This window comes from Scardinius erythrophthalmus, assembly GCF_964197995.2.
Source record: "Scardinius erythrophthalmus genome assembly, chromosome: 2".
NCBI lineage: Eukaryota > Metazoa > Chordata > Actinopteri > Cypriniformes > Leuciscidae > Scardinius > Scardinius erythrophthalmus.
Genome location: NC_138222.1, coordinates 23,278,103 through 23,300,754, shown reverse-complemented (window position 1 = coordinate 23,300,754; position 22,652 = coordinate 23,278,103). Strand labels below are relative to the sequence as shown.

The window sequence follows — 22,652 nt, the reverse complement described above, 5'->3', positions numbered from 1 at the left end:
GCCACTCCCTTCAGAACGCAAGTTATTTCCCTGTCTGCTCTCCCTATATCTGACGATGAAAGGGACGCAAACGTTTTCTGCCCCGTTAGGGCTCTTAGGATTTATGTGGAGCATTCTGCGGTTTTCAGACAAACAGAACAGCTCTTTGTATCCTTTGGTGGCCGCACTAAAGGTTTGGCTACCACTAAACAGAGCCTTTCACGTTGGATAGTCGATGCTATTTCATTGGCTTACGTGTCCAAAGGCCTCTCTTGCCCCCTGGGCGTCAGAGCTCATTCTACTAGAGGCATGGCCTCCTCTTGGGCTTGGTCCAGTGGGATTTCACTTCAAGATATCTGTATGGCGGCAGGCTGGGCCTCCCCGTCTACATTTATCAGGTTTTACAACCTAGAAGTCCCCGCCTTACAGGCTAGACTGTTATCGGTTTAAACATGTTGCTACAGTTACCTGCCCGACTTAGATCTGGCATGTCTGTACTATAATGTATTAAGCATCATTCATTCACATTAGCTTACTCGTCTTATGAGCCCCGGGCACTTGCCCTGGGACGCTGACTGAGGAAGTTTTATTGAGCACGCACGGCGTTTTACACGGGGTTCCCGTAGCGTAAGCTAAGGATTACGCAACACGAGAGTACTCTCGAAAGGGAACGTCTCGGTTACTAACATAACCTCGGTTCCCTGAGATGAGGGAACGAGTGTTGCGTAACCTTGACGTGCTTGTGCCCTGATATGTTATCGCTTCAGTCGATGAAAACAAAGCACCTATGGAAGGGCGCGGTTTATATAGCCTTGGCCACACCCATTTTGGTGGGCCATGGCGTACAAAGAGCGCAAAGCGCCCTCATTGGTCAGTATGTCACAGTTGCCTCTCCATAGGTTGCAGCAGTTGCCGCAGAGCAGCCAATAAGCACACTAAGCCGTCTCGCAGCAAGCCGTCTCGCAGCAAGTGCGTTTTAAATTATACAAATTATAGGATAATTTTGGCTTCAATCTTCTTGAGAAAAAGGGGCTTTCCCGTAGCGTAAGCTAAGGCTTACGCAACACTCGTTCCCTCATCTCAGGGAACCGAGGTTACGTTAGTAACCGAGATGTTTGTTTTCATTTGTCATGAAAATTGAAATTTCATGAAATTTGTCATGTGTTCCTTTCTTTAGATTCTGCCACTCTTTAGTTTCCACGGCTACTATTATTAGTTAGGTTTAGCTGTTCACCTTGTTATCGTTCATATATACACTCACCTAAAGGATTATTAGGAACATCTGTTCAATTTCTCATTAATGCAATTATCTAATCAACCAATCACATGGCAGTTGCTTCAATGCATTTAGGGGTGTGGTCCTGGTCAAGACAATCTCCTGAACTCCAAACTGAATGTCAGAATGGGAAAGAAAGGTGATTTAAGCAATTTTGAGCGTGGCATGGTTGTTGGTGCCAGACGGGCCGGTCTGAGTATTTCACAATCTGCTCTGTTACTGGGATTTTCACGCACAACAATTTCTAGGGTTTACAAAGAATGGTGTGAAAAGGGAAAAACATCCAGTATGCGGCAGTCCTGTGGGCGAAAATGCCTTGTTGATGCTAGAGGTCAGAGGAGAATGGGCCGACTGATTCAAGCTGATAGAAGAGCAACTTTGACTGAAATAACCACTCGTTACAACCGAGGTATGCAGCAAAGCATTTGTGAAGCCACAACACGCACAACCTTGAGGCGGATGGGCTACAACAGCAGAAGACCCCACCGGGTACCACTCATCTCCACTACAAATAGGAAAAAGAGGCTACAATTTGCACGAGTTTACCAAAATTGGACAGTTGAAGACTGGAAAAATGTTGCCTGGTCTGATGAGTGTCGATTTCTGTTGAGACATTCAGATGGTAGAGTCTAGAGAGAATTTGGCGTAAACAGAATGAGAACATGGATCCATCATGCCTTGTTACTGTTACTGTTACTGTGCAGGCTGGTGGTGGTGGTGTAATGGTGTGGGGGATGTTTTCTTGGCACACTTTAGGCCCCTTTAGGCCCCAATTGGGCATCATTTAAATGCCACGGCCTACCTGAGCATTGTTTCTGACCATGTCCATCCCTTTATGACCACCATGTACCCATCCTCTGATGGCTACTTCCAGCAGGATAATGCACCATGTCACAAAGCTCGAATCATTTCAAATTGGTTTCTTGAACATGACAATGAGTTCACTGTACTAAAATGGCCCCCAAAGTCACCAGATGTCAACCCAATAGAGCATCTTTGGGATGTGGTGAAACAGGAGGTTCGTGCCCTGGATGTGCATCCCACAAATCTCCATCAACTGCAAGATGCTATCCTATCAATATGGGCCAACATTTCTAAAGAATGCTTTCAGCACCTTGTTGAATCAATGCCACGTAGAATTAAGGCAGTTCTGAAGGCGAAAGGGGGTCAAACACAGTATTAGTATGGTGTTCCTAATAATCCTTTAGGTGAGTGTAAGTTCCTATGTGTTCCCTTTGAGTTTGTCCGGTCTCTTTTCAGTTAAGTGTGTGTTTCCCGCTACCTGTTTGGATTTACACCTATTTGGATTATTATATTAAACCTTGTATTGGAACTTTATTCGTCTTTGTCTTCATCAGTCTGCTCGTTACACCTTGTATATATTACATTTGTACCTACAATATGTTGCATGATCCACTGCTGTCAGGTAGAAATATTTTTATTTCATTTTTGCCTTATATTTTAACTTTAATAAGAAAAATTACAATAAAATTGACTTATAGTGTTTCTTCACTACAGGTACTTTTATGTCCTAGGAGTGATTTGTATTAAAACTAAAAGATTTGTCTTTTGTTATCAAGGACTAATTAAAATTATAAGAAACTTTTTCTATATATATATGTGACATTTCAAGATTACAGAAATTGTATATATAAATGAACTATTCCTTTACAACTAAAAGATCCAAAGAGAAAACAATTTGGTTCTTCTAATCTCAAAGCTGGGGGCATGTGGAGCTTTATTAATAATCGAAAAAATGATCAAGGATAAACACTGAGGGGGAAAATCTGTGATGCTTCTGCGCACTTTAAGACTCATCTTCGTTCCTTTTACGCAGTTTATGCTGGTTAAAAAGGCATAGAAGAGGACACTGAAAGTAAATGTGTAATACTATGGCACTTCATGAATGGCTCATGTATATGTATATGATATGCTGTGTTTAGTTTTTGCCTAACGTGGCACTGTGCATTATGGCCAAACATCTCCATTTTGGTTTTGTCTGTCCAAAGGACATTGTTCCAGAAATATTGAGGTTTGTTCAGATGCAACTGTGCTGCCATGTTCTTTTTAGAGAAAAGAAGCCCTTCCAAACATGTCATACTTGTCTCATCTTTTTCAAATTGTACTGCCATGAACTTTAACAATTAACACGGTAACTGAGGCCTGTAGAGTCTGACTCTGAGGTGTAGATCTTGGGGGTTTTACAATTTCTCTGAGCCTTGCAAGGTCTGACCTTGAGGTGAATTTGCTGGGACATACACTCCTGGGAAGATTGGCAACTGTCTTGAATGCTTTCCACTTTTGAATCTTCTAAAATAATGGACTTCAAATTGTTTGGAAATGGCTGAATAACCCTTGCCAGGTTGTGTGTGTGTATATATATATATATATATATATATATATATATATATATATATATATATATATATATATATATATATATATATATATATATATATATACAGTATATATATATATATATATATATATATATATATATATACACACACACACTACCGTTCAAAATTTTGGGGTCAGTAAGATTTTTAATGTTTTTAAAAGAAGTATCTTCTGCTCACCAAGGCTGCATTTATTTGATTAAAAATACAAACAAAAACAGTAATATTGTGAAATATTATTCCAATTTAAAACAGCTGTTTTCTATGTTACTATACAGTAAAGTGTAATTTATTCCTGTGATCAAAGTTGAATTTTCAGCATCATTACTCCAGTCTTCAGTGTCACATGATCCTTCAGAAATCATTCTAATATGATGATTTGATGCTCAAGAAACATTTATGATTATTATCAATGTTGAAAACAGTTATTTACATTTTTATTTCATGATGCTATGATGAATAGAAAGTTCAAAAGAACAGCATTTATCTGAAATCTAAAGCCTTTGTAACATTAAACATTAAAGTTTGGGGTCAGTAAGAATTTTAATTTTATTTTTGGGGGAAAGAAATAAAATAAATCAATACTTTTATTCATCAAGGATGAGTTAAACTGATCAAACGTTACAGTAAAGACATTTATAATGTTAGAAAATATTCTATTTTAAATAAATGCTGTTCTTTTGAACTTTCTATTCATCAAAGAATTTTGAAAAAAAATTGTACACAACTGTTTTCAACATTGATAATAATAATAATGAATGTTTCCTGAGCATCAAATCATCATATTAGAATAATTTCTGAAGGATCATGACACTGAAGACTGGAGTAATGATGCTGAAAACTCAGCTTTGATCACAGTAATAAATTGCAGTTTAAATTATATTAAAATAGAAAACAGTCATTTTAAATTGTCATAATATTTCACAATATTACTGTTTTTTTTATTATTATTGTTTTTTATCAAATAAATGCAGCCTTGGTGAGCAGAAGATACTTCTTTTAAAAACATTCAAAAATCTTACTGACCCCAAACTTTTGAAAGTTGTGTATATGTATATATATGTTGGCAAAACGTGATTTGTTTCATGATAAAAAAGTTGTTGATTTTTATTTACAAACATGTTTACAATGTAATTTCCACCACAGAATGCCATTAAACACAATCCAAGGTTTAATATGTGACCCTGGACCACAAAACCAGTCACGTGGGTCACAATTTTGAAACTGAGATTTATACATGCTATGAAAGCTGAATAGATAAGCTTGTATGCTTGATGTACGGCTTGTTAGGATAGGACAATATTTGGTTGAGATACAACTATTTGAAAATCTGGAATCTGAGGGTGCAAAAAAATCGAAACATTGAGAAAAGCGCCTTTAAAGTTGTCCATTTATGTTCGTGATTGTGCTGCATTCACATACAAAAATAAATGGTTTATATTTTTACAGTAAGAAATTTACGAAAATCTTCATGGAACATGATCTTTACTTAATTTCCTAATGATCTTTGGCATAAAAGAAAAATCGATAGATTTGACCCATACAATGTATTGTTGGCTATTGCCACAAATATACCTGTGCGACTTATGACTGGTTTTGTGATCCAGGGTCACATATGTGATTAAAATGACATGTTAAAATACTATTATAATACACAAACTAGGATTGTGGTATTTTAAAGAGTGATACACATAAACATGTTTTTGAAATAAATTTGCTTTCCTCACCTGTTGGACACTGTCCATTCCCTTCTGAAGCCTTTGCCAGTCATTGAATCGATCCAGAGCATCATCTATACTTAGAGTGCCCATCTTCACCTCCTCCTGAAGTTTGATCAGCTCATCCAGTCCTGGCGGCTGACTGGGCACAAAGGTGTCATAAGTGGACGAGATGCTATCCCTCTGCCTCGCTGTCACAATGGAGACCACAAAGTAGTTAAAATGTTGGACATATGATTTATCAATATTTAGTTATTATTTAAACTCAGTAGGAATATTAAATGCTTACAGCAGATCCAAAACATGAAATCTCATTTCATTTCATAGTGTATACTGTATAAAACTATTCCATTTTCAGACAAACAAATCTTACTCTGTCTAGTAGGAAGAGAGTATAGTGTTTCAGCATCTCCTTGGGACTTTTTCTTTTGGAATACTGTTAAAGAAAAATCACATAAATACAGCACTATTATAGTCGTGGTTATTGCTTCCACACTGCATCAGTATACCAAACACATCTGAGAATGAGTCTGCATTATCCTGGAAAGTCCACAAGGTGGAGGCATGTATTCAAAAACATTCAACTCTCCCAGTCTCGCATGAATGTTTCAAGATATGAGGTGTGTCAATATTGGATTATAATTAAATGTTTAATTCTATATATATATATATATATATATATATATATATATATATATATATATATATATATATAAAACAGTTTCACAATCCTCGTTGAAATAGTTTAATGAAATATAAGGACCAATGAGATCAATGAGGGCAAGCAAATGGATTTAAAGTGAAGCATGCAGTCAATGATGAAACTGATCGTGCTTTAAATGATATGCTGCATGCTCTCTGTGTCCCACTGCCATACGACTTTGAACATAGATTACAAAAGTAGCTGCAATAATGGGGAATTTTATGTGGCAGTCCTGCATACTTGGCAATCCTCTTTCATTCTGTCGTCGCCCCCTAAGAAAATCAATGGTGCTGGCTTTCATTCTCTGTTAATATCAAGGGTTTCGTTACACTTGTGAAGTCCAAGTTGCCGTAGTTTGAGTCCAAAGGCACACTACACATTGGCCCCTCCCCCGAAGACTCTCTACCTTGTGAGTAGGTGAAGAAATCTGATCAGTGCGTAGGTGAAAGACCCTATGTAGGAATAGATGGAAAAATCTTGCTTTCTTGCACTTAGTTTTTTCATGTTGTGGAATAAGAGAGATGGAAAACATATGTAATGTGCAATGCTGACTCTACTTGGCCCCTGCTCTAAATGGTTGCAGATGTTGTCATAGTGGTCTAAATGGTGTGTGTGGGGTGGGGTAAACCCTACAAAATAGAAATTTTTTGATCCCCATTAGGAACACAGATTATAAATCATAAAGAATGTGATTTTTTTGGTGTGTGTTTTTTGGAAAAACTTCTCGTCCGAAATTTTCATACGTTAAAAAATAAATATGACCTCACGTTGTGTCAATCACGTTTCAGGTCCTTGCACACTGAGTCTGAAATTTTCGCATGCATTTTTTTGTATTCGTCATTTGGTGGTTTTGAATTGTCAAAACACCATTCAAAATGCTTGCTACGGATGCGAAAAATGCAGAAAATCGAACCTGATCCGAACTGTTTTATGACGGACGAAAGTTTCGGAGGCAGTGTATAAGCTTGACTAACAAAACGTGACCTTTAGGGTTGTGTTTAGGGGTAGGGTTAGGGGATAGAATATACAGTTTGTCCAGTATAAAAATCATTATGTCTATGGAAAGTCCCCATAACATAGTCCCCCATACCAGCTCCCACTGTAAAGACCAGCACATTATGAGTATGACACACAGTATTCCCAGCAGCGAGACTGATAAACTCTTCCCAACCCCCTCTGAACCCAACACAGCATACAGTACATACACTAATCTTGCTTACCGCAGCACTGCCACACAGACACAGCATAATGACAAGGAAATATGAATCTAAAACAGTAGCTAAAACTACACCCTAAAGACTTGTTCAACAATCTGTGAAGAGAGTGATGATGTGATGTACTTGGTTTCCTCAGTTTCAACCACTCATGTAACGAATTTAATACAAATGGTTCATGGAAAATAACATGCCTCAAGTTTTTTATTACTTTGCTTTGAACATTGTGCACACTATATTTAATGTGCTCTGATGATGTATGTGAAATATATACAATGCCATTTAAATGTTATTCTTTCTATAACTTTCACTAAACATCAGTGATTAGTGGCAATCAGTGGTTAAAATGAACTATAAAGACTCCCTCCATGATATAAATACAAATGCCCAGATAATATGAATTTGATGTAAGCCTGTTGTGATGTCTGTATATAATACATAAATATATACAAAATGAGTTTGTATATCAGAAGGAGGAGTTTTCAGAGAGAAGCTGATAACAACTATCCTGAAAAAAATAGCACATATCTTTGGCCTTCTTTTTGTCCATCATTTAAATTTTTCCTTCTCATATTTCAGTCCAATAAGAAACCTTAGCCAAGATTTTGATTGTCAATAATAAAAAAAACAAACAAAAAAAAAACAAACAAAAAAAAACAAATGTCTTCAGTACTGGACTTCTACAACCGAGATTTTAAAATCTGAAAAAATACAGACAGACGAGCAGATAGGGACACTACTACAAACAGACAGAAAGAAAGATAGACATATAGATAGATAAACAGGCAGACAGACAGATAGACAGAGAGAGAGAGAGAGAGAGAGAGAGAGTTTTCTGAATGTGAGTTGTGAGTCATTGCAGTGCATATGTTTTCATCTCTGCATTAAAATATGAGGCTATAGACCCCTTTTGCGCCGACGTCACAGTTACGTCACGGCGCTAGCTGGAGGCAAAACAAACGGAAAACTGGAGGCGGCCAATACAAACCAGCACAGATTCGGCTACATAATAAGGAGCTTAAATTATTATTTTTATTATTAAAAGTCATCTTGTTGTGTTCTTGGGTGCAAGAATCAATGAAAAATGAGTATGCTGTATCTGGAATTTTTATTTCTAGAAAATATTCATATCATTAAAATTGCACCGTAGTGTCACTCTTTACATTGTCGTCTTGGCGCTGGCTAGGCAGAACTGCGGATTGAACCACTCAAGTCTTTACATGACCATTCAGCACATAGTTATATTATAGGCATCTAAATATATTTATATGTCCTCAGTTTCTCTTCACCCTCGGTTTCTCTATCGGGTAGGTGTAGAAGTCAGGCCACTCAACCGGAGGTAGCGTTAACGTTAATCCTGTCAGTTCGTCCATTGACTGAGCGTGTACGGTCATCTGGTTCCGTCCGTTAAAATTAACATTTGCAAATAACAATCGCGGTCCTGGACAGTGAGTGACCTAGCACATTAAGACAAAATCGGATTTTCTCCAGTCATTGTTAAAAAACAAGCTAACAAAACTTGCAAACTAACGTTAGTGAAGCACCAGAGGGATCTTTCTGCCTCCAGCTAAGCTCCGCCCACACAAATACGTCACCGTGTTTACCAACTGTAAAAGGGTCTATTACAAGGCAACCATAGCAACACTAGCTAGTTACCATCTGTTTCATGCAAAATAGCTTCTGATAGTGTTGTAAATTTATCTTGTTGCTTTGCCTTACAGTGTCGTTCAAAGGACACATATATCAAGCATAGGATCACTTCTAGCAGGTCAAGTTAGTCAAGCTTGCATCAGCTGACTCTCAGCTGATCCATGATCCATCCATTCTACCTATAGGAATACGATGCCTATCACTGTATTCATATAAGCTCCTTCAGTATTATCAACAGCTATCATATTTCTCAGGTACCAATTCCCTCCTCCATCCCCAGCTCCTCCTCTTGTCAGTCAGGATTTGGCATTCTAATTCCCCCGAATCAGACTAACATTCTCTAATTATGTTGTACAATAAAATTAATTAATGATATCTGCAACACATTCATGTTGGTTCTGTTCTGTTTATCCAAAGGGGGGTTATTGCTGCTTGCCCTGCTCTTATCCATGCTAGGCTGCATGGATCCGCAGGGAGTTCTTTCCCAGAACAGAACCATACCGCCAATCCAAACTGTATGCTAACTGTCAATCGTATTTGATGATAGTGGTCCTGAAAAAAACTGGCTCATACTCACAAACACTAGGCTTTGCTGCTCAGACTCTAGTGTTAAATATGAGAATAGTGACAAATATAAGGCTATTAAAAATGCTGTATGCCTCCAAAGAAACAGTGGCAATTAGCTAGAGACATGGCTGTGGACACTTGATGTGTTGTAACTTTTAGTTGCTAAGCAATTGTTCCCCTGTGAGTGCTGGTCAAAGGTGATGCAGGAATTGCGTGTTTTATTGTTTCACAAAAATAAGACAAAAGTTCTGTCTGGAATCATGCTCTGAATTTGCAAGGAATGTCTAAAAGGGTTGAATACTGTTGTTCATGAGATCTTTCAGTCATAAGAAGCTAAAATGATTGTGCTCTAGGAAGAGTACTGCTTCTTTTATGCTTTATGAATACAGCTCAAGAACTGTGTAAATTATTTATAAAGCTCTAACAATACAAGTCACTTGGCACCTTCATCTAAATTAATTATTAATGAAACTGAAATTGAACATTTTAGAATGCTGCCTGTGATGAACGGTCCGTATTAAGGTCTCTTTTCTCCCAGTCTATTAAAGGATTATAGGGGAAATAACAGTCTGAAATATTAAGTATTTATAAACACTGAAAACTGACTGAACTGGGCCAGCACAGCAGCACCATCCATTGTAATAGGCAAAATTGAAGGAATCATTTAGACAAGCATCAGCTCTTGGAATAATTTTTTTTATATGTTTTGATGTCACAACAGATATTGAATAAGTGAATTTGCTGTCAGTGTCACCAATCCATTAAAGGTCCTCAATTGGCCAATGACAAAAACAAACTCTGCATAAATAATAATAAAATAGTCCATCACTTAATTAAAATAGAAAATTCAAACCTTGTGCAATGAAAGGAGTCTTGTCCTCTGGGGTGGGAAGTGAATCAGGCCGTGGGGTCGGTGCAGGGGGGCGGTTCACTATTACCACAGGGCTGCTGGATGTAAGGATGGTGTCATACTCTTCCTCATTTCTACCCAGAGGAGTATAGACATTCTCATCTTCATTGTTTTGGTGTTCCTCATTAGGATCACCCACCCGAAGATTATCTGTGTAAAGAACAGCAGGGGTAAATTTATTGTCTGTATTTATATGATCTTACTTTTATTAATATTATACAGTGAATGACAATCCTCTGTTGTCTTCCAGAGATGTACAACTTGGGCAGTTTTGCATTATGATTAATTTACAGCACAGCAAAATAAAAATGTTTTGAATTTCATAATGAACTTGGGCAAGCTCTGTGCTGACTCCGCAAATTATTTTTCGTGACTGAAATGCTGAATGAAAGAAGTGAAATGAAGGCTTCCTTTCAAGTATACTACAAATTGAGACATCCTTCTAAGATGCTTGATGATGTTGGAACTGAGGTATGCAGCCATCTAATCGAGAAATACTCAAATGACTGTCTTAATGAGTGAGCCATTGAATCATTCACTCATTCGATTTGTTAAAGAAAACGCTCATTCATAGTGAAACACCACTGTTTTTTTGCTGTGGGTTCTTTTGTAACTATTTTCACTGACAAAGGAAAAATAAACAAAGTAACTGGGAATATTGTGTCTAAAAAGTTAAGAAATTACTGTTTCACAATTGCTTTGACTCAATTCTCAAATGAAATTTTCTCAAAACAATAGATTTCTTGTTTTTAACTATTAGTTCCTTGTGTGATGCATGTGTTTTGGCATAAAAGAGTAATTTTAATGCGTTGTATTTTTAGGGCTTGCATTTTTATAGGATGAAATTCAACATGGTCGTATATTTAAACTGTGTCCCCCTCTTTTATTTTGAACTTTTATTTTGAAAGCGCGACGAAGAAGATATCCGGTTTTGCCAGCAAGTCAAACCCAGAGAGGTCAAACCTTCCCATTTCATGCTATGTTTGAATAATCACCATTCGCCAATCACCAGCTTCATATTCTTCACTTTTCACCTATAGTCGGAGCATCTGATTGGTAGAGAGAAGTTAACATTACACTAGGAACATACAAATACGTTACCGGTGCGCACCAGCTTTGAACTGGAAACAAGACTCGACTTTGTATGAGGTAAATCAGTCTCAGACAAGCAGTTGAAATTAGCAAGCTTTTTAAAATTGAATTATGGATACGAGGCATATGACAATTAAATCAACAATGGAATTTTGGCACGTGTGTTATGCTTTTCGAGAGGTGCTAACTAACGTTACGTTAGATAGCTAGCCACATAGCTATAGATATAGCTGGCAATCGTTTTCTCTGTGTTAACCTTAGCAAAAGTAAAATTTGTGATTCCATACACATGTTGTACCACGTCACCATGCTGTATGTTACTAATTATGGTGGTGGGATGGACGTTGATTCATAGTGGCCAATATGTCCCCCCCCCCAATGTCAAAGTCATTCCTACGCCCCTGTTTCAGACACATTTTCAGTATTAAAAATTCAATAATCCATATTCACCTTTCAGACTTCATTTTTAAAATATTCAGTCTGTTTAAAAATACAACTTATTTGATGAGAAATTTTCAGCCCATTTTATTTCGCTTTACAAATTAGCTTCCACAAATTCAGTGGTTCAAATTCAACAGAAAATTCAACATTGCACATCTGGGAACTGTAGGAAAAGCAGTAGAGTACCGATGCATAATCTCTATGTGCTGTTTGTTTGCTCACCAGCAGGTGGTGCAAGTGTTTGTTAACTAAAACCAGAGAAACAGTTGGAGAAACAGAAAACCAGAGAAACAGAAATGGAGAAAGTGGTAAGTGCATGTGATGATTATCAGGGCCAGTATATATGCATAAAAGCTGATAAAGACACGTTTAACGTTTAATATAATGTCCTCACCGTTACTTTCCCTGTGTATGCTGTAATACGACTGGGGTTGCCCTTATACGTCATACTCCAGAATTCCACAAATGCTTATCTTATTGGGTATGTAAGCTATATTATACACAGGCAAGCAGATGGACTCAGAATTTTAACATAACACAAAGTTTCAAGCTAAGCGTTGAAATACTGGCATAAAAGTTGTTTGATATTTATTAATATAAATATGAGCTCATGCGGTAGTGAAAAAATAGCAATATTTACACATCATTTGACAGTTTATTTTATTAAATATAAAAAGTCTAAAAGGTGTGCATCACGCCTGACTCCTACATAAACACTTTACATTTGGTTTTATGACTGTAAGTCATTCTTTTCAAAATGCAACTGAAGTTAGAAACGTGCATACCAATGTCGTATTTAACTTTAAAGACGGTCCCTAAAATTGTTAACATTGAACTAAGCATTGTCCCATAAAGAAAACACTTAATGTGGTTTACTGTGATGATAAAAGACCAAATTTGGCATAATATACTATGTACAGTTAAGCAGATGAGCCCAGAATATAAATGCAATGTGCAAAGTTTCACGTTAACCGTTTTCATCCCATAGAAAACCATTATAAAGAAAATGCCTAGCGTGCAGCTGCTTGCATCACCAATATAGCGAGTTTGGTCTTTATATGCATTAAGCCAAGTTAAGCGTTTTTTTTTTTATTTATTTTTTTAGATTTAATGATTTTCTACGGCAAAGCAATTTCTGTGCTCATCTGCTTGTTGTATATAGTAGTGTGTATATTGTAGATAAAGTTTATACTGAATTTGATCTTTATTACTGTATATGTCTAATAAGACACGTTAAGCGTTTTCTTTACAACAGGTTTATATAGGAGGGAAACTTGAAACCTTGCGTGTTAAGTTCATATTCTGAGTGCATCTGCTTACCTGAATATAGTATGCAGCATTAATAATGTTTATACTGAGTTTGGTCTTGTATTAGTCCATTATGCCACATTAAGCATTTTTCACATTAAGAGTTGTTGGGGAATCCTGGAGTATTCAACAAGTGTTTTTTTTTTTCAAATACATTTGTCATTATTTTACTTCCATTGAGAATGTTAAGACTGTTTAAAAAATTTGCCAAAGCAATTAAGAACAACTGTAACTTTTTATTTGTGACCCTGGACCACAAAACCAGTCTTATGTGTAATTTTTTTTAAATTGAGATTTATACTTCATCTGAAAGCTGAATACATAATCTTTCCATTGATGTATGGTTTGTTAGGATAGGACAATATTTGGTCAAGATACAACTATTTGAAGATCTGGAATCTGAGGGTGCAGAAAAATCGAAATATTGAGAAAATCACCTTTAAAGTTGTCCATTTCTATTGGCGATAGTGCTGCATCCATTCACAAAAATAAATGTTTTATATATTTAAGGTGGGAAATTTACAAAATATCTTCATGGAACATGATCTTTACTTAATATCCTAATGATTTTTGGCATAAAAGAAAAATCTATACTTTTGACCCATACAATGTTTTGTTGGCTATTGCCACAAATATACCTGTGCAACATAAGACTGGTTTTGTGATCCAGGGTCACATTTATGGAATTGTATAAGCAATGTTACACTTGCTACTGGTCTGAGTATCAGCTGATATTCAAAAGTATAGCATTCTTGCTCATGATATTGATTAAATATACAAAATATTCATATTTTCACTTACATACCTGCTCTGCCCATCAGCTCATATACACCGGTGTCAGTGTTGCCATCATTGTCATCAAAAACCTATGAGAACATTGTTAATGACACATGAATGACAAATGACAACATTTTAAAGTAGCATATATTTGACCAAAAAGATCAACACAATCCTTGTTAAATGTATAAACATCAAAGTAACATACATTTTTGCAAGTGCTTTAGAAAAAATAAAAATGTTTGGTTAAACTGCTGATGTACTGTACATCAGGTCTTATATGATGATTCAGAACTGAGTTGAAATTAGCTTGAATATGACAGTATTAGAAAAGACAAGATAATATGTTGTTTACTGACAGACTGTAAAGTTGGTCAGTTCAACCAATTTTAAACAGTTCAAACAATAAATACAAAATGATGATAAGTAGGCACACTACAAAGTGTTAACTTAAGTGTAATGCACACTTCTTTCTTACTGCCACTCTCTGTGTTCTGTTCCTTAGCAACCTGCTACTATTCACTTGTGATAACAGCCTCCACTTCTTTCCCTTCAATATTGATTATGCACATTATGCATTCAGTGTTATGAATATATTCATTAGAGTAGAAAGGGAGAATTAACAGATAGACAAGACAAGGTAATTACACATCACAAGTTGATGGGTTGTGAAAGACAGCTGCTTTGATGTTGGGTATGAGTGTAACATTATCATTTATCCACAAGTGCTCTCTTGTTGTGATGAATAATTCAAATATGTTTCTGTTGTCAGAGAAATAATCTGACATGTCAACAAACTGATTGACAGACAAGCAATAAAAAAGACCAAGCTGTGGGTTAAATCACCATGTTGCTTATTGAAACTATTTGGAAATGATTTGATTCAGTTTTTAATAACCATGTTTTCAAATGCATGTTTATGGCACTGCTCTTGTCCTAAAGTTACACATCTTATCTAGTGTGTAGGCTAAAAAAGTGTAGGCTAAAGTGTAGGCTAAAAAAATGTTTGAGACTGAAGTACTGATAAGAACACTAAATGTGGCTTAATGCATATTAGAATGTCCCCTTATTATGTCGAAATAACGAGTTATGTCGAAATAATGAGATATTTATGTCAAAATAACGACTTACGTCTAAATAACGAGCTATTATGTCGAAATAACGACTTATGACGAAATAACGAGATATTATGTCGAAATAACGAGATATTATGTCGAAATAACGAGATATGTCGAAATAACGACTTATTATGTCAAAATAACGAGATATGTCGAAACAACGACTTAATATTTTAAAATAACGAGATAAGTTTTCTTTTTATTTTTTTTCAACTTGTGGTTCAGTGCAGGGACGGACTGACAATCTGTGCGTTCTGGAAAAGTCCAGAATGGCCGTCCAACCGAGGGCCGTCGGCACAAGAAAAAGTCTAATAAAGCAATATGAACAGCCAACAGCAGGGGCTCTAATACGATCACTTACTACACGTGTAAAAAATAAATAAAAAATAAACTGAGTAAGAAGAGTCGGCCTACTAGCCACTGACAGAAAGTTAGTTTTATAAGGCTTATACTGCACTTTTAAATTTGCTTACATTATATTTGAATAGTTAAGTTATAGCAGTGGTCTCCAACGTGGTGCCTGTGAGTTGCCCGCTAAACACATTCTATAAATAGCCAATAGCGATCCACTGTAAATCGGGGCTCCAGACTTCGACTAAATTGAATAATTTTGCTACCTTTTCAACTAAACTTTTCAATTTGCACTTTTGCCTCTACAAAATTACCCAACTCTCTTTGATTATATATTTTTAAACGCTTGTAAGTCTGAACCAGAATCAAGATATTTTATTATTTCGCATGATGGTGTGAAGTAAAAAAGCACCACCATGTATAATAAATATTTGAGTATAACAAACAAATATCCCCTCTATTATTTTATCCCTTGAGGTAGCCCTCACACACAAAAAGGTTGGAGACCCGTGGTATATAACTATATGTTTTATAATTACAAGTTTATGTAATTTGGGGTTTCTGTAGCCTGCAGTGGCATTTCATTATTTGCATTTTATGGCATTGTACATTTTTTGTCTTTATTTGAAGGCTGAGGCTTCATTAATAAACACAACCCCAATTATCATCATTGGTTTGATATGTTTCTTGCTGTGAATACTTTGTCTGATAGGCTACAGTATTGTGGCATATCAGGACATCCTGGCTAGTGTCTGTCGCACAGGGGCGAATGGCCGGATGATGGGCCTATTTGGGAGAAAGTCCAGGGCTGTTTTTTAGCCCCAGTCCGTCCCTGGTTCAGTGCTTCCGTAACAATCAGTGCCAAAGGGTCAATTACAAAGTGTGTATAAGACAAATAACTTCCTTCATTTTTGCCAAAAATTTAAATCCGAAGCAAATTATAGTGATTTTCTTGGGGAATCAAAGCCATAACCTTTGTATCAATATTGCCATTCTACAGGAATTACAAGGCATTACAAGAACTCTAAAACATTTCATAGGGCAAGAAGCTCTTTTCCTTTCTGCCTGCTGCTTCTCCTTCCAGCCATATATCAGGACATGTTAATGTGACTGAGAGGGGAACAATGAGACAACAATATAATATATATAGATAGATAGATAGATATATAGATAGATAGATAGATAGATAGATAGATAGATAGATAGATAGATAGATAGATAGATAGATAGATAGATAGATAGATAGATAGATAGATAGATAGATAGATAGATGTGTGATTCTATGTAGAAAACAAATTTTTGTTTGCTTGATTTTTATTCAATCGAGGAGCAATTATGGTGACATTGCCAAATGGTCATAAAGTTTACCCTAACAACACTATATCATGCTTCAGGCTTGGGCTTCTTTTACCCCCAGAGTGGGGTTAAAATGCCCCGTCTATAGCTTTTTAATATATGATTTTTAAATCAAAACAAATTTCTTTTACCATTTATTTCACAAATTATGCTGCGTCATTAATAACCATTCAAAATAAATATATTTACATTAAAGCTGGGGTAGGTAAGAATGGTCTAAAAAAATTATTTTTCAAATTTGTTTAAACTTTATGTATATATCAATACATAATTAAAATGTAAGTATTCTGAAAAAGAAAGTATAAAAATCGAGTGTATGTAGACCTCTAACGACTGTTTTAAAGACAGCTCATTATTTCCATTCAGTCCACCCTCTCCCTTCTGGGGTCCTTCCAAAGCCACGCCCCCAAAATGCGCGACTCCGACAGCTGAGCTGGAAGACGCATTATTTACCTGAGACGAGCAGAGAGGAAGGAGCGCAGTGCATGTAGCATCATGTCAGAATCACATGTAATAAAAAAATCTAACTTTATCATTATGAATATAAACAAATAAGATGTATTTTAGTAGCCTACTCACTATCAAGCTATCATATCGATATTGGTAAAGTTTAAAATATATATTTTTACGAGCTAGTTATAACTATAAGGCAAAGCTAAAAACAGGTTGCATTGATACACGTTTTTCCATTTCCATTAGTTGCACTGTGATGAAGATGAATTTCGTGAAAGATTCATAACACATAACGTTAGGCCTACTAGCTGTTAAACATGTATTTTGTTATGTAAAGTTCCCCACACAGCGGAGCCTGCCGTGAACGCGCAGGCTAGTAAACATGCAGGGTCACCGATGACGACGGATAAACAGTTATGGCACATTCACTGGTAGGGACGAAATGCTTTACATTGACTGGCCTGCCCATACTTTGACTACAAACTTGGTCCTCAAATCATTACGTATTATGCAATACATGTAATGTAACTTTATAACGTTGCACTCTTTCTATGAGTTATAAATAGCTAGTAAGATAATATAAGGGTAACTAACGTTGCAGTAGGCTATGTAAATAATTATTCTAGCGATATGTAATGCTAAATAAGGTTTGCTAGTACATTATTTTAGCAACATGACAAGCCAGTGAATTAGCAGGTTTCAATTGTTGCTTTGCACAGTGCGTGACATTTTATCTGTATGTTATGCGGCTAGAGTTTTGACACTGAGTCAATGGGCTCCGACGGGCTTGTTTATCGTCATCTGTCTTTTTCCGTTTACCTGTCTTTGTTGTATGAGCAGGTTCCACTCGAGAAATTGGCAGTTTTGGTTGTTTGTCCGCCCTTAGCACAGCTGCTTGGCACACCGGCTATCTTGATTTTGAATGACGGTAGCGCTGTGCAAGAGAGGGGCGATCAGCGCATACGCGAACTTGATTGACACTGCTAAGACACTCCTCCTGGCTCTGAAGGCATCTGATTGGTTCTTTACACTCGGACCGTGTGGCAGTGATTGGTCAGAGTTTTTACTGTCCTGCAGCTGCTACAGAGGTCTGATTGTTTTCATTCCTTTTTCTGAACACATAATGTATTGACTACTCTCAGGATGGAAGGACCATTTCACCCAGTATAAAAAAAAGTGTTTCTGAACAGGATTACCTACCCTAGCTTTAACATGGATTCTGCTATATTGAAACCTATATTGTGTACCCTTCCTAAAACTACATTTAAAGACCTCATTGTGGCATCACATCACATCACATCACACCACACCAAGTTACACAAAGTTTTTCTGTGAATGCAGTTTGAGTAACTGAGAATGGAAATGTATCTCAATAAAATCACAGTAATATTTATTAGCATGCAAAAATGGTCATATTTGAGATCCAAATGCTTCAAAAAGCCCACAGCTGAATTGTGATAAGACCATGTTACTCATCTACAGTATTTTGTGAATATGTCATTTGAGTCAGAAAGTGTCAACAACTATATACTTTAAAGCAAGCTAAATGTCTTATCAGGGAAATGTGTAAAGTTGATTTGACTATTACACACTAACTGAAAGCCACTGTTAAACATTACTGAGGAAGATGCTGTGAGGCTGTTATTCAAATATCAAACAAATCTCAGTGCTATGCCAGTATCCTGCTGGTAATAATGCATTCATTCAATAACTGTGCTCAAGTTGGACTAAAAACGCAATAAAAAGTAATGGCTGTTTGATGAAGGATCATTAGTAAAGATGCAACACACCATGGATGTTAAAATGTAAAGGGAGACTGTTCTCTCTCTGAGAAGTAGTTCACTCAAAAATGAAAATTCTGTCATCATTTACTCACCATCATGTTGTTCAAAACCCGTAAGACTTTCGCTCATCTTCGGAACACAAATGAAGACACTTTTAATGAAATCTGAGCGATTTCAGTCCCTCCACTGACAGATTTGCAACTAACATTTTGATTCTTCAAATGTTCATAAACAAATACATACAAATTGAGTGGTTTAGTCCAAATTTTCTGAAGAGACTCTGTCACTTTATATGATGAACAGATTTAATTTAGGCTTTTATTCACATATAAACATTCATCAGTATATCAGAGCTCGAGTTAAAGCTGCTTCTTCGAGCCCCTCATCAGTGGACAGCAAGCCAAATAAGTTTAACCTTAAAGACAATATGGGCAAACTTGTTCATTGAGGGGGCCCTTAGAAATCAATCCACCACTCGGATCAACACAAACATTAAGCAATTCCACTCCTCTCCATTCAGGATTCAACCTACATTTTGAGTGCATGTCAACGCAAAGCAATGCTGGTCTCCTGCAAAACATGTCTACCTTATACAATTGATAATATTCTTCTAATGGCAGCATTAAACTTTACATTTGAGGTTATTTAAGATGTCCGATGTTCTTGGTACTTTGGGTCTATCAACACTGTGGGAGTTGCATTAGTGTGGGGTGTAATGTTCTAGATGTGACATGCTAATGTAAAGCCCACACATACTGAGCTGTCAGTGAAAGCTTACTGAAGTTAATTTAACACAATTTATATTATATTATATTAGCACAGATAACACTTTCTTTAGTCAAAAGAGACCATCTTAATCCAAATGCCACTCCACCAAACACTCCACCAAATGCAGAATGGAATACTTAAACTTCAGAATGTTGATTTTGTTTAACCAAAATGTTTCTGTTTGTCTGTTTCTGGCTAATGTTTGACCAGCACTGGTGAAGCTTACCCTGAAGGGCTTAAAGTGCTTGCCCCTGTAATGGAGCTGACCTGATGTTTGTTTATGTGAAATTTGTGATGATTTATACAATTCTTGCACAAAAGTTTACCAAATAGAATGTCAAAGATATATTTGAACCAGCCCTTGATCTATGGAAAATCTGACATGATAACAACAGAGCATTTGCATGGAAAAAATAATCAATGCAATTTCTCTGCTTTTCCCCTAGTTCATAACCTCTACAAATTAACCCATACAGAGAACCCTCTGTATGAGAGAATGAGAGGGTAACACTTTAGAATATGGTGAACAAATGAGTAACACAAAATTAACATTCTAGTAACTACTATTAACTATCAAGTGCAGTAGTGCAACTAACTGCAGTATTTAAGTATTAGCTAAACAGTAACTACTACTCTCATACCTCTTCATACCTTTCAACTACAGTTTCATAACAATGTGAAATGTATCAATAACATTTTAACCACTTTTACAACTAAGCTTACAAATTTAAAAGTTAATAGCAGACTAATGATTAGGGTAAATTGTTAATTGTGTTCAATTTTAGTACATCAGTCCTGTTACAGCAGTATTAACTATGGATAATTCGAAAATAAATAGCTTTTTATTAGGTTTCTGAGATGTTATTCCTGTGGGCAATTATTGGGCATCCCTCTGAACTTCACCCTTATTTGTATTAATTTTCCCTGCCACATTATTATTACTACTTAAATAAAGAGAAGATAGCTTAGGTGAGATCTGATCTCACCATCATTGAGTCTGTCTGTGATTATATGAAGAAACAGAAAAACTCAGACTAAATCCATAAGAACTGTGGCAACGTCTCCAAGACACTTGGAGAAACCTACCTTCAAAGCTACAGTACTGTGAAATGTTTTAGGCACTTGTGTAAAAGTGTTGTAAAGTAAAGAGCTTTCAAAAATAATGTAAATTATAAATAAATAGATTTTATTTATCAATTAACTTCTTGTTCAAAGGTTTTTTTATTGAATGACAACTTTGCAAAAACAATTACTATACAAAGGAATATACATTTTGTTTTTGGAATATACATATAAACATACCCCACCCATATCCCGCCCTCCCACCCAATTACAAACAGACCTGCATTACAAATAACTGCATGAGATGATTTAAATCACAGTCTAAATTATAATACATAAAGGTGAAAATATTAAGAATGGAAGATACTAAATACGCACCTAAAAGAATAAAAAAAAATATATATATAAAAAAATAAAAATAAAATAAAAAGGGAGAAAGGGGTAGCTACTCTGATATTATTGTATGTGGTTTCTTAAAGAATGTCAAGAAGGGGCACCATATTTTTTCAAATTTATTCTCAGATCCCTGGGTGGTGTAACGCAATTTCTCTAAATTCATACAGGACATAATGTCCCTAATCCAATGTGAGTGGGAAGGAGGAGCAGGATCTTTCCACTTGAGTAAGATAGCCCTACGAGCCAATAAAGAGGTAAAGACTAATACTTTTAGCTTAACTTTAGGCAAGCCCAAATTTGGAGCAATGCCAAAAATTGCACTAAGAGGGTTTGGCTCAATTTGATGATGAAGAACTTCAGACATCGTTTGAAAGACTGACGTCCAGAACTCATTCAAGGTGGGACACGTCCAGTACATGTGAAAGAGTGACGCAGGGGCGCTCTTACAGCTATCACAGGTCGGGTCCACATCAGGGAACATACGAGCTAGTTTGGTTTTAGATATGTGGATACGATGTACTACTTTAAATTGCACAAGAGCAAGTCGGGCACACATGGAGGTGGAGTGTATCCGATCCAGGACTGAATCCCACATGTGATCAGTGAAGGCAGAACCTAGGTCCTGTTCCCACATGGTTCTTATAGCTGCTAATGAAGGGCTATGCAATTTCGAAATAAGGTTGTAAAAGACAGAAATTGTGCCTTTTAATGTGGGGTTAACGGAAAGAAACATATCGACAGGATTGGCTTGGGGTTTATTAGGGAATTGGGGAATTAACTTCAGTATATAATGCCTGATTTGTAGAAATCTGAAAAAATGTGTCTTTACTAGACCAAAGTTTTTTGTCAATTGAGAAAAACTAGCAAATATATCATTGATAAATAAATCTCTGATGCATTTTAAGCCTTTTTTATGCCAGATCTTAAATGCACCATCCACCAACGAGGGAGCAAACAAATGATTAGCTGCAATTGGGCTGAGAAGTGAAAAAGTCTGTAGTCCAAAATTTTTCCTAAATTGGGTCCAGATTCGAAGGAAGTGCTTAATCGTGGGATTACCGTTGGGAATAGCAGAAGAGAGTGGGAGTGCGACGCGTAAGAGGGCAGATAGAGACAATGGGCTAATAGCGCTGGACTCCATTGTTACCCAGACCGGGGCTGAGTCATCGAGGTGAAAATGCACCCAATACACTAAAGAACGAATATTAGCAGCCCAGTAATAGTATTGGAAATTAGGGAGGGCCATTCCACCTGTTTGTTTGGGTCTTTGAAGAAAAGCTTTACGTAACCGAGGATGCTTACCATTCCAAATATAATTTATCATTAAAGA

At 36.4% G+C, this 22,652-nt stretch overlaps 1 protein-coding gene across 1 annotated transcript in view; it reads right to left on the bottom strand.

Moving 5' to 3' along the window:
- Positions 1-22,652, bottom strand: part of LOC308704853 (B-cell scaffold protein with ankyrin repeats-like) — a gene marked incomplete at both ends in the record, with an annotated part of 140,737 nt that overhangs the window by 5,173 nt on the left and 112,912 nt on the right. Inside the window, 4 exons of the mRNA XM_081389456.1 lie at positions 5,382-5,563; positions 5,746-5,808; positions 10,360-10,566; positions 14,063-14,117. Of these exons, the coding sequence (XP_081245582.1) occupies positions 5,382-5,563; positions 5,746-5,808; positions 10,360-10,566; positions 14,063-14,117 (507 nt within the window). The remainder of the gene's footprint in view (positions 1-5,381; positions 5,564-5,745; positions 5,809-10,359; positions 10,567-14,062; positions 14,118-22,652) is intronic.